The sequence below is a fragment of the Salmo trutta genome, chromosome 1 (genome assembly GCF_901001165.1).
Source record: "Salmo trutta chromosome 1, fSalTru1.1, whole genome shotgun sequence".
Classification (NCBI taxonomy): Eukaryota; Metazoa; Chordata; class Actinopteri; order Salmoniformes; family Salmonidae; genus Salmo; species Salmo trutta.
This window is the reverse complement of record NC_042957.1, coordinates 14,299,840-14,312,436: the sequence shown is the minus strand read 5'-3', so window position 1 is coordinate 14,312,436 and position 12,597 is coordinate 14,299,840. Positions and strand designations below refer to the sequence as shown.

Here is a 12,597-nt window from a genome sequence, read left to right as displayed (position 1 = left end):
TATTGTTACTATACGGTTAGTGTATTGTTACTTTACTGTTAGTGTAATGTTAGTGTATTGATGTATTGTTACTATACTGTTAGTGTATTGATGTATTGTTACTATACGGTTAGTGTATTGATGTATTGTTACTGGGGCGGCAAGGAGCCTAGTGGTTAGAGCGTTGGGCCAGTAACTGAAAGGTTGCTGGATCGAATCCCCGAGTTGACAAGGTAAAAATCTGTCGTTCTGCCCCTGAACAAGGCAGTAGGCCGTTTTTGTAAATAAGAATTTGTTCTTAACTGACTTGCCTTGTTAAATAAAGGTTACACTGTTAGTGTATTGATGATGTATTGTTACTGTACTGTTAGTGTATTGTTACTATACTGTTAGTGTATTGATGATGTATTGTTACTGTACTGTTAGTGTTTTGATGATGTCCTTTAGTGTGTAGTATTGTTACTGTACTGTTAGTGTATTGTTAGTGTATTGATGGGTTGTTACTATACTGTTAGTATATTGTTACTATACTGTACTGTGTATCAATAGTGTAGAGATACGGAGACTAGTGAAGACAAGGGCTTGACATTGTCTGCATTAAGTGAGATGTAATATCAGAATGGTGGTCGGGACAGGGTCAGGGTGTTCTGGTCGGGACAGGGTCAGGGTGTTCTGGTCGGGACAGGGTCAGGGTGTTCTGGTCGGGACAGGGTCAGGGTGTTCTGGTCGGGACAGGGTCAGGGTGTTCTGGTCGGGACAGGGTCAGGGGGGGCTGGTCGGGACAGGGTCAGGGGGGCTGGTCGGGACAGGGTCAGGGTGTTCTGGTCGGGACAGGGTCAGGGGGGCTGGTCGGGACAGGGTCAGGGTGTTCTGGTCGGGACAGGGTCAGGGTGTTCTGGTCGGGACAGGGACACGGTGTTCTGGTCGGGACAGGGACACGGTGTTCTGGTCGGGACAGGGACACGGTGTTCTGGTCGGGACAGGGACACGGTGTTCTGGTCGGGAGAGGGGTGTTCTGGTCGGGACAGGGTGTTCTGGTCGGGACAGGGACAGGGTGTTCTGGTCGGGACAGGGACAGGGTGTTCTGGTCGGGACAGGGTGTTCTGGTCGCGACAGGGACAGGGTGTTCTGGTCGGGACAAGGTGTTCTGGTCGGGACAGGGTCAGGGTGTTCTGGTCGGGACAGGGTCAGGGTGTTCTGGTCGGGACAGGGTCAGGGTGTTCTGGTCGGGACAGGGACAGGGTGTTCTGGTCGGGACAGGGACAGGGTGTTCTGGTCGGGACAGGGACAGGGTGTTCTGGTCGCGACAGGGACAGGGTGTTCTGGTCGCGACAGGGACACGGTGTTCTGGTCGGGACAGGGACACGGTGTTCTGGTCGGGACAGGGACACGGTGTTCTGGTCGGGACAGGGACACGGTGTTCTGGTCGGGACAGGGACACGGTGTTCTGGTCGGGACAGGGACACGGTGTTCTGGTCGGGACAGGGACACGGTGTTCTGGTCGGGACAGGGACACGGTGTTCTGGTCGGGACAGGGACACGGTGTTCTGGTCGGGACAGGGACACGGTGTTCTGGTCGGGAGAGGGTGTTCTGGTCGGGAGAGGGTGTTCTGGTCGGGACAGGGACAGGGTGTTCTGGTCGGGACAGGGTGTTCTGGTCGCGACAGGGACAGGGTGTTCTGGTCGCGACAGGGTGTTCTGGTCGCGACAGGGTCAGGGTGTTCTGGTCGGGACAGGGTCAGGGTGTTCTGGTCGGGACAGGGTCAGGGTGTTCTGGTCGGGACAGGGTCAGGGTGTTCTGGTCGGGACAGGGTGTTCTGGTCGGGACAGGGTGTTCTGGTCGGGACAGGGTCAGGGTGTTCTGGTCGGGACAGGGTCAGGGTGTTCTGGTCGGGTCAGGGTGTTCTGGTCGTGACAGGGTCAGGGTGTTCTGGTCGGGACAGGGTCAGGGTGTTCTGGTCGGGACAGGGACAGGGTGTTCTGGTCGGGACAGGGACAGCGTGTTCTGGTCGGGACAGGGACAGGGTGTTCTGGTCGGGACAGGGACAGGGTGTTCTGGTCGGGACAGGGACAGGGTGTTCTGGTCGGGACAGGGACAGGGTGTTCTGGTCGGGACAGGGACAGGGTGTTCTGGTCGGGACAGGGACAGGGTGTTCTGGTCGGGACAGGGACAGGGTGTTCTGGTCGGGACAGGGACAGGGTGTTCTGGTCGGGACAGGGACAGGGTGTTCTGGTCGGGACAGGGCCAGGGTGTTCTGGTCGGGACAGGACAGGGTGTTCTGGTCGGGACAGGGAGAGGGTGTTCTGGTCGGGACAGGGTGTTCTGGTCGGGACAGGGTGTTCTGGTCGGGACAGGGTGTTCTGGTCGCGACAGGGACAGGGTGTTCTGGTCGGGACAGGGTCAGGGTGTTCTGGTCGGGACAGGGTCAGGGTGTTCTGGTCGGGACAGGGTCAGGTGGGCTGGTGGGGTCAGGGTGGGCTGGTCGGGACAGGGTCAGGTGGGCTGGTGGGGTCAGGGTGGGCTGGTCGGGACAGGGACAGGGTGTTCTGGTCGGGACAGGGTGTTCTGGTCGGGACAGGGACACGGTGTTCTGGTCGGGACAGGGTGTTCTGGTCGGGACAGGGTGTTCTGGTCGGGACAGGGTCGGGGGGGCTGGTCGGGACAGGGTCGGGGGGGCTGGTCGGGACAGGGTCGGGGGTGCTGGTCGGGACAGGGTCGGGGGTGCTGGTCGGGACAGGGTCGGGGGTGCTGGTCGGGACAGGGTCGGGGGTGCTGGTCGGGACAGGGTCGGGGGTGCTGGTCGGGACAGGGTCGGGGGGCTGGTCGGGACAGGGTCGGGGGGCTGGTCGGGGCCGGTGTCGGGGTGCTGGTCGGGACAGGGGATCTGGTCGGGACAGGGTCAGGGGGGGCTGGTCGGGACAGGGTCGGAGGGGCTGGTCGGGACAGGGTCGGAGGGGCTGGTCGGGACAGGGTCGGGGGGGCTGGTCGGGGGGGGTCGGTGTTCTGGTCGGGACAGGGCCAGGGTGTTCTGGTCGGGACAGGGCCAGGGGGATGGTCGGGACATGGTCAGAGTGTTCTGGTCGGGACAGGGTCAGGGGGGCTGGTCGGGACAGGGTCAGGGGGGCTGGTCGGGACAGGGTTCAGGGGGGGGCTGGTCGGGACAGGGTCAGGGGGGGCTGGTCGGGACAGGGTCAGGGGGGGCTGGTCGGGACAGGGTCAGGGGGGGCTGGTCGGGACAGGGTCAGGGGGGGCTGGTCGGGATAGGGTCAGGGGGGGCTGGTCGGGACAGGGTCAGGGGGGGCTGGTCGGGACAGGGTCAGGGGGGGCTGGTCGGGACAGGGTCGGGGGGCTGGTCGGGACAGGGTCAGGGTGTTCTGGTCGGGTCAGGGTGTTCTGGTCGGGACAGGGTCAGGGTGTTCTGGTCGGGACAGGGTCAGGGTGTTCTGGTCGGGACAGGGACAGGGTGTTCTGGTCGGGACAGGGACAGGGTGTTCTGGTCGGGACAGGGTCAGGGTGTTCTGGTCGGGACAGGGTCAGGGTGTTCTGGTCGGGACAGGGACAGGGTGTTCTGGTCGGGACAGGGACAGGGTGTTCTGGTCGGGACAGGGTCGGGGGGGCTGGTCGGGACATGGTCAGAGTGTTCTGGTCGGGACAAGGTCAGGGGGGCTGGTCGGGACAGGGTCAGGGGGGGGCTGGTCGGGACAGGGTCAGGGGGGGGGCTGGTCGGGACAGGGTCGGGGGGGCTGGTCGGGACATGGTCAGGGTGTTCTGGTCGGGACAGGGTCAGGGGGATGGTCGGGACAGGGTCAGAGTGTTCTGGTCGGGACAGGGTCAGGGGGGCTGGTCGGGACATGGAAGGGGTGTTCTGGTCGGGACAGGGTCAGGGGGATGGTCGGGACAGGGTCAGGGGGGGCTGGTCGGGACAGGGTCAGGGGGGGCTGGTCGGGACAGGGTCGGGGGGGCTGGTCGGGACAGGGTCAGGGGGGGCTGGTCGGGACAGGGTCAGGGGTGCTGGTCGGTACAGGGGGTCTGGTCGGGACAGGGTCAGGGGGGCTGGTCGGGACAGGGTCAGGGGGGCTGGTCGGGACAGGGTCTAGGGGTCTGGTCGGGACAGGGTCAGGGGGATGGTCGGGACAGGGTCAGAGTGTTCTGGTCGGGACAGGGTCAGGGGGGCTGGTCGGGACATGGAAGGGGTGTTCTGGTCGGGACAGGGTCAGGGGGATGGTCGGGACAGGGTCAGGGGGGGCTGGTCGGGACAGGGTCAGGGGGGGCTGGTCGGGACAGGGTCAGGGGGGGCTGGTCGGGACAGGGTCGGGGGGGCTGGTCGGGACAGGGTCAGGGGGGGCTGGTCGGGACAGGGTCAGGGGTGCTGGTCGGTACAGGGGGTCTGGTCGGGACAGGGTCAGGGGGGGCTGGTCGGGACAGGGTCAGGGGGGCTGGTCGGGACAGGGTCTAGGGGTCTGGTCGGGACAGGGTCAGGGGGGGCTGGTCGGGACAGGGTCGGGGGGGCTAGTCGGGACAGGGTCGGGGGGGCTGGTCGGGACAGGGTCGGTGTTCTGGTCGGGACAGGGTCAGGGTGGTCGGGTCAGGGTGTTCTGGTCGGGACAGGGTCAGGGTGTTCTGGTCGGGACAGGGACAGGGTGTTCTGGTCGGGACAGGGTCAGGGTGTTCTGGTCGGGACAGGGACAGGGTGTTCTGGTCGGGACAGGGTCAGGGTGTTCTGGTCGGGACAGGGACACGGTGTTCTGGTCGGGACAGGGACACGGTGTTCTGGTCGGGACAGGGACACGGTGTTCTGGTCGGGACAGGGACACGGTGTTCTGGTCGGGACAGGATAACCAAGCCTCTGTCTGCCTTGTGGGGGGTAACCTTGTGAGAGGTCTGCCCCATTGGCAGTAGAGGCTGCAAGGGCAACGAACTGCCCAAATAAACACAAGACTTCATGAGGGGAGACTAAAGGCATCCAGGAGCAAACAAACTTTCTCTCTCTCGCTCCCCCTCGCTCTCTCTCGCGCTCTCTCTAGAAGCAAAATCTGCTTTTCGCTCTCTCTCTCACCAAACACTAGTGTTGCGTTAAAGTTGTTTTGCTCTCTTTCATTCTCTCTCCCACCCTGTCTCCCCCTCTGAGATATGTGTTTTTCATTTTATTCCACTCCCCCTCTCTCCCTCTTCCTCCATTCCTAGTTCTCTTTCTCAGAGTCATCGGTATATTTACTTTGGTCTCTCTGTCTTCTGTCACCTTCAGGGACATCAAGCCAGACAACATCTTGATGGACATGAACGGTCACATTCGCCTGGCAGACTTTGGTTCCTGCCTCAAACTCATGGAGGACGGCACGGTGAGCAGGCCGACATATACCAGCCAAAAGTTTGGACAACTACTCATTCAAGGGTTTTTCTTTATTTTTACTATTTTCTACATTGTATAATAGTAGTGACGACACCAAAACTATGAAATAACACACATGCAATCATGTAGTAACCAAAAAAGTGTTAAACAAATAAAAATATATTTAATATTTTAGATTCTTCAAAGTAGCCACCCTTTGCCTTGATTAGAGCTTTGTACACTCGGCATTTTCTCAACCAGCTTCATGAGGTAGTCACCTGGAATGCTTTTCCAACAGTCTTGGAGTTCCCACATATGTGTGCAAAGCTGTCATCAAGGCAAAGGGTGGCTAGTTTGAAGAATCACAAATAAAAATACATGTTTATATTTGGTTACTACATGATTCCATATGTGTTATTTCATAGTTTTGATGTCTTCACTATTATTCTACAATGTAGAAAATAGGAAAAATAAAGAAAAACTCTGGAATGAGTAGCTGTGTCCAAACTATATATATATATATATATATATATATATATATATATATATATATATATATATATATATATATATATATATTATATATATTATATATGTATTTGTATATATATATTTGTATATATATATATATTATATATATTATATATTATATGTATGTATATATATATATATATATATATATATATATATATATATATATATATATATATATATATATATATATATATATATATATATATATATATATATATATATATATATATATATATTATATATTATATGTATGTATATGTATGTATGCACACAACCCAAACCACCTCCAAAAACCACCAACCACCGCCCCATCAAACCCTGGGCCCCTCTAGGCCTCCCCTGTGGCTGAAGCCCCGGCCCCCTTTAGGCCTTCTCTGTGTCTGATTTCATGGCTGTGCCTGTGGTTAAGACTCTTCCGCTAATTAAGCTGCTCTGAGGTGGTTGGCTATGTGGCTTTGATGAATAAGTTGAGACCTTAGAGGATCCGCCTCTCTAAAGCTGCGGTGACCGGCGTTTCTTTGGCCTAGTCTCAGGAAAGTTTGATTTATTTAGTATGTGCTCTATGGCATGGCCTTGTTTAGGTTTGGTGGACGTATTTGACTCCAAACACACTGTAGACGTGCAATTAACAACACCAGATTACAGATGATTTCTCTAACATTAAAGGGATTTGTGCAGTTTGAAGGAAGTTGGAGGTAGATTCACGCACCAATGCTATGCGTATGCTACCATACCTGTAGACTTCCAGTCATTGCACTAATGCTAGTTAGCATTGGCTCGCGAAAGACTTCCTTCATACTGCACGCAGAGACATAAAAATGGTATTCACAAGTTCGTCTGACTCTGGGCAAGTGGAAAATTGTCTTAGGCCTAACTGCCAGAATCACACAGTATCCCTTAATTAAGTATGACATTATTTCTATGGTTTGTCCCCCATTCCATCCATCGAACCATCTATGCCTCTATCCATCCACTCACTAATCCATTCATCTCCTGGGCCTGGTCTCCCTCAGGTCCAATCGTCAGTTGCCGTGGGGACCCCGGACTACATCTCTCCGGAGATCCTGCAGGCGATGGAGGATGGGAAGGGGAAGTACGGTCCAGAGTGTGACTGGTGGTCCCTGGGGGTCTGCATGTACGAGATGCTGTACGGGGAAACTCCCTTCTACGCCGAGTCACTAGTGGAGACCTACGGCAAGATCATGAACCACAAGGTGAGAGGGGGGGTGGTAAGACTGGACAGAGGAGGCTGACTGTAGCTACCCTGGGGTTTATCATTTGATTTATTTGATCATTCAAAACCACAGCTCTACCACACGTGTAGCCTATACAATGCATTGAAAATCCTAGAGGACCACCCAAAAAGTTGTACAGCCTATTTCCTTTGTGGTCCTCTTTTTTGAGGCTGTCAGGCAGGTTAAGGTTTACCGATAGTGACCGGTAGTGACATTGTACTTACTGTACTAAAACCCGTCTTGACAAAGACACATTTTTTATTCAATGGTTCAAGACGAGCGTGATTGTTCAGGTGTTGTTGGGCTCTTTGGTGTTAGGCTGAAGTACTTTCTGTACATAGTTAGTTTTATTCTTTCTGACTCCTCCTCTACCCTTTTTCTTCTGGTTCCTTTCCATCGACCGACAGGAGGAGTTAGGTGCTGCTGTGAGTGTTTCTTTTTGGAGTCTGATTGCCCAGTCCCAAATGGACCCCTATTCCCTCCACCTATGCACTTGTAGATTCCTCTTAGATCTCCACAAGTGCATAGGAAGTAGGGGCTAGGGGTTGATTTGGGACTGGGTCTGAGTGTTAGTTGTTAAAGTTTGAGTATGTTCTGTTCAAGGGCTGAATGTATCAAGGTTTTTAGAGTAGGAGTGCTGATCTAGGCTCAGTTCAGCTTTTTAGATCATATAAATGAGATTAAATGGACCTGATCCTAGATCAGCACTGCTAAGAGGAATACTCTGAGACAATTGATACTTACAGTGCATTCGGAAAGTGTTCATACCCCTTGACTTTTTCCACATTTTATTACGTTACTGCTATATTATGAAATCTGTTAAGTAAAAAATGTCAATCTACACACAATACCCCATAATGACAAAGTGAAAAGTTTTTTTGAAATTTGAGCAGTTTTATTAAAAATAACAAACAGAAATACCTTATTTACATATGTATTCAGACCCTTTGCTATGAGACTTGAAATTGAGCTCAGATCTGGGGAAGGGTACCAAAATATGTTGTCTGCATTAAAAGTCCTTAAGAACACAGTGGACTCCATCATTCTTAAATGAAAGAAGTTTGGAACTGCACGGCCAAACTGAGCAATCAGGGGAGAAGGGCCTTGGTCAGGGAGGTGACCAAGAAGCCGATGGTCACTCTGACAGAGCTACAGAGTTCCTCTGTGGAGATGGGAGAACCTTCCAGAAGGACAACCATCTCTGCAGCACTCCACCAATCAGGCCTTTATGGTAGAGTGGCCAGACGGAAGCCATTCCTCAGTAAAAGGCACATGACAGCCCGCTTGGAGTTTGCCGAAAGGCACCTAAATGACTCTCAGACCATGAGAAACAAGATTCTCTGGTCTGATGAAACCAAGATTGAACTCTTTGGCCTCAATGCCAAGCGTCATATCTGGACGAAACCTATCACCATACCTACTGTGAAGCATGGTGGTGAAAGCATCATGCTGTGGGGATGTTTTTCAGCGGCAGGGACTGGGAGACTAGTCAGGATCGAGGCAAAGATGAACGGAGCAAAGTACAGAGAGATTCTTGATGGAAACCTGCTCCAGAGTGCTAAGGATCTCAGACTGGGGTTCAGACTGGGGTGAAGGTTCACCTTCCAACAGGACAATGACCCTAAGCACACAGCCAAGACAACACAGGAGTGGCTTTGGGACAAGTTTCTGAATGTCCTTGAGTGGCCCAGCTAGAGGCCAGACTTGAACCCGATCTAACATCTCTGGAGAGACCTGAAAATAGCTGTGCAGCAACCCTCCCCATCCAACCTGACAGAGCTTGATAGGATCTGCAGAGAAGAATGGGAGAAACTCCCCAAATACAGATGTGCCAAGCTTGTAGCGTCATACCCAAGAAGATTCAATGCTGTAATCGCTGCCAAAGGTGCTTCAACAAAGTACTGAGTAAAGGATCTGAATACTTATGTAAATGTGATATTTCAGTTTATATTGTAATTTGCAAAAATTGCAAAAACCTCTTTTTGTTTTGTCATTATGGGGTATTGTGTGTAGATTGAGAGAAAACAACAACAATTTAATAAATTTTAGAACAAGGCTGTAACCTAAGAAAATGTGGAAAAAGTCAAGGGGTCTGAATACCTTCCAAATGAACTGTACAAGCCCAGGTCTGTTCATACTTCAGCCCATCCTGACTCCAAACCACACCGTTCTACCTTCATAACCTTCCCCCTCTCCCTTCCCGTCACCTTTCAACTATACCATCTAGTTCACCCAGCCATATTGACTGAACAGATGCCTTATGTGTGCACATTAAACCATTAAATGTTAGCTAGAACTATACTGCTTTCTGCTGCAACAGGATAAACATGCATGGGCCATATACCATTTTTATTTATTTTTACATTTCTTTGTCAGGGGCCATGTACACAAATAAATACATGAAATGTGAAAAAATGTGTACGAAGATTATTCTGCAAACAGTATAGAACTATTCTGCTGTCGACTGCAACGGGTACGTTGCGTTATCAATAAAAATAAATGAGAAATACAAATATTTGACCAAACTGGACGCGAACAGTATATCGAGGCTGCGTCCCAAATGGTCAAAAGTAGTGCAGTAAATAAGGAATAGGGAACCATTTGGGACGTGGGGTATCTTCATTATTCAGACTCCTTTCCCTCTCCTCTTACCCTCCGCCGGGTGCCCAGGAGCGTTTCCAGTTCCCCCTGCAGATGACAGACGTGTCCGAAGACGCCAAGGACCTGATCCGACGCCTCATCTGCAGCCGGGAGCACCGTCTGGGCCAGAACGGCATCGACGACTTCAAATCTCACCCCTTCTTCTCTGGTAGGGCCTGATGTTTTAAAACAGTATGTGCGTGCTAGGGTTTGTCTGTCAATTATTCTCTGGTGCCATTTCCAGGAGTTGATGTAGATAACCTCTTATCTTGTTAATTGGTGTTGAAGTTAGGCTGGACAGTAGACGATGATATGATAATCGTTACAATATCATACCATGATCACAGTTTGCCAGTCATATCATGTTTACTGTCATTCCTTTCAGGCATTGACTGGGACAACATCCGTACGTGCGAGGCCCCCTACATCCCAGAGGTCAGCAGCCCCACAGACACCTCTAACTTTGACGTGGATGACGACTGTCTCAAGAACTCAGTAAGTCTCTCTTTCTCTATGGGACTACATCAAGACTTAGACTCTCTTTCTCTATGGGACTACATCAAGACTTAGACTCTCTTTCTCTATGGGACTACATCAAGACTTAGACTCTCTTTCTCTATGGGACTACATCAAGACTTAGACTCTCTTTCTCTATGGGACTACATCAAGACTTAGACTCTCTTTCTCTATGGGACTACATCAAGACTTAGACTCTCTTTCTCTATGGGACTACATCAAGACTTAGACTCTCTTTCTCTATGGGACTACATCAAGACTTAGACTCTCTTTCTCTATGGGACTACATCAAGACTTAGACTCTCTTTCTCTATGGGACTACATCAAGACTTAGACTCTCTTTCTCTATGGGACTACATCAAGACTTAGACTCTCTTTCTCTATGGGACTACATCAAGACTTAGACTCTCTTTCTCTATGGGACTACATCAAGACTTAGACTCTCTTTCTCTATGGGACTACATCAAGACTTAGACTCTCTTTCTCTATGGGACTACATCAAGACTTAGACTCTCTTTCTCTATGGGACTACATCAAGACTTAGACTCTCTTTCTCTATGGGACTACATCAAGACTTAGACTCTCTTTCTCTATGGGACTACATCAAGACTTAGACTCTCTTTCTCTATGGGACTACATCAAGACTTAGACTCTCTTTCTCTATGGGACTACATCAAGACTTAGACTCTCTTTCTCAATGGGACTACATCAAGACTTAGACTCTCTTTCTCTATGGGACTACATCAAGACTTAGACTCTCTTTCTCTATGGGACTACATCAAGACTTAGACTCTCTTTCTCTATGGGACTACATCAAGACTTACTCTCTTACTCTCATCTTTCAGTCTCTCTCTGTTTCCATCTTTTATCTGTCCATCTCTTTCATCTGTCTGTAATGTTGTCAAGGTTGACGTGTTTGTGTTATGTTGTGTTATTTCAGGAGACGATGCCCCCTCCCTCACATACTGCCTTCTCTGGACACCACCTGCCCTTTGTAGGTTTCACCTACACCAGTAAATGGTGAGTGGTCGCTAAGCAACAACCCCAGTTTAGTTTCCAAATTAACTTCCACATCTTCGTCAATACATACAGCATACAGAAAAATACATCTTAGCCTGGTCCCAGATCTGTTTGTGCTGTCTTGCCAACTCCTATGGTCATTGTCATGTTTGGCATAACAATGAGGATAGGCTATACAGCACAATCAGATCTGTGGCCAGTCTACTTCACTCCTACTTCTCTATCGTCTGATCTAACCTCAGCCACACTTCCACTAGCACTCAGTTTCCACCGTTGAGAAAGCATTGAATGGTCTAATTGTTTATCTTAGCCTGAAGGCTAATGGTGGTTGCGCTCTTGCTCTCTCTCGCTCTAATTTCAATATAAGGGGCTTTTTTTGGCATGGGAAACATGTTTATTTGTATTTATTTATTTAACCAGGTAGGCCAGTTGAGAACAAGTTCTCATTTACAACTGCGACCTGGCCAAGATAAACATTTCCAAAGCAAGTGAAATAGATAATAAACAAAAGTTGCCTGGTTGCCCTTTTCTTGTGGCAACAGGCCACAAATCTTGCTGCCAATAGAAATGGGAGTTTATCAAAATTGGATTTGCTTACGAATTCTTTGGGGGTCTGTCTATTCTGAGGTAAATATGTGTCTCTAATATGGTATGCATCTCTTTCTCTTCCCCATCTCCCCCCCCTCTTCCCCATCTCCCCCCCTCTTCCCCATCTCCCCCCCTCTTCCCCATCTCCCCCCCCTCTTCCCCATCTCCCCCCTCTTCCCCATCTCCCCCCCTCTTCCCCATCTCCCCCCCTCTTCCCCCTCTCCCCCCCCTCTTCCCCCTCTCCCCCCCTCTTCCCCATCTCCCCCCCTCTTCCCCATCTCCCCCCCCCTCTTCCCCATCTTTCCCCCTCTTCCCCATCTCCCCCCCTCTTCCCCCTCTCCCCCCTCTTCCCCCTCTTCCCCATCTCCCCCCCTCTTCCCCATCTCTCCCTCCTCTTCCCCCTCTTCCCCATCTCTCCCCCCTCTTCCCCATCTCTCCCCCCTCTTCCCCATCTCTCCCCCCTCTTCCCCATCTCCCTCTTCCCCCTCTTCCCCATCTCCCTCTTCCCCCTCTTCCCCCCTCTTCCCCATCTCCCCCCCCCTCTTCCCCATCTCTTCCCCATCTCTCCCCCCTCTTCCCCATCTCTTCCCCATCTCTCCCCCCCTCTTCCCCATCTCCCCCCCTCTTCCCCCTCTTCCCCATCTCCCCCCCCTCTTCCCCATCTCCCCCCCTCTTCCCCATCTCCCCCCCATCTCTCCCCCCTCTTCCCCATCTCTCCCCCCTCTTCCCCATCTCTCCCCATCTCTCCCCCCTCT

At 51.6% G+C, this 12,597-nt stretch overlaps 1 protein-coding gene across 9 annotated transcripts in view; it reads left to right on the top strand.

Annotated features, from left to right (window-relative positions):
- The window catches only part of LOC115166571 (serine/threonine-protein kinase MRCK alpha), a 118,056-nt gene that overhangs the window by 62,593 nt on the left and 42,866 nt on the right, over window positions 1–12,597 (top strand). For 6 of the 9 annotated variants that reach the window (XM_029720771.1, XM_029720516.1, XM_029720427.1 and 3 more), the window contains exons 6-11: window positions 5,226–5,319; window positions 6,857–7,057; window positions 7,486–7,503; window positions 9,749–9,887; window positions 10,104–10,213; window positions 11,175–11,254. In XM_029720771.1, coding sequence (XP_029576631.1) covers window positions 5,226–5,319; window positions 6,857–7,057; window positions 7,486–7,503; window positions 9,749–9,887; window positions 10,104–10,213; window positions 11,175–11,254 — 642 coding nt within the window. The remainder of the gene's footprint in view (window positions 1–5,225; window positions 5,320–6,856; window positions 7,058–7,485; window positions 7,504–9,748; window positions 9,888–10,103; window positions 10,214–11,174; window positions 11,255–12,597) is intronic. The other 3 variants (XM_029721007.1, XM_029720690.1, XM_029720598.1) reach the window with 1 other exon arrangement.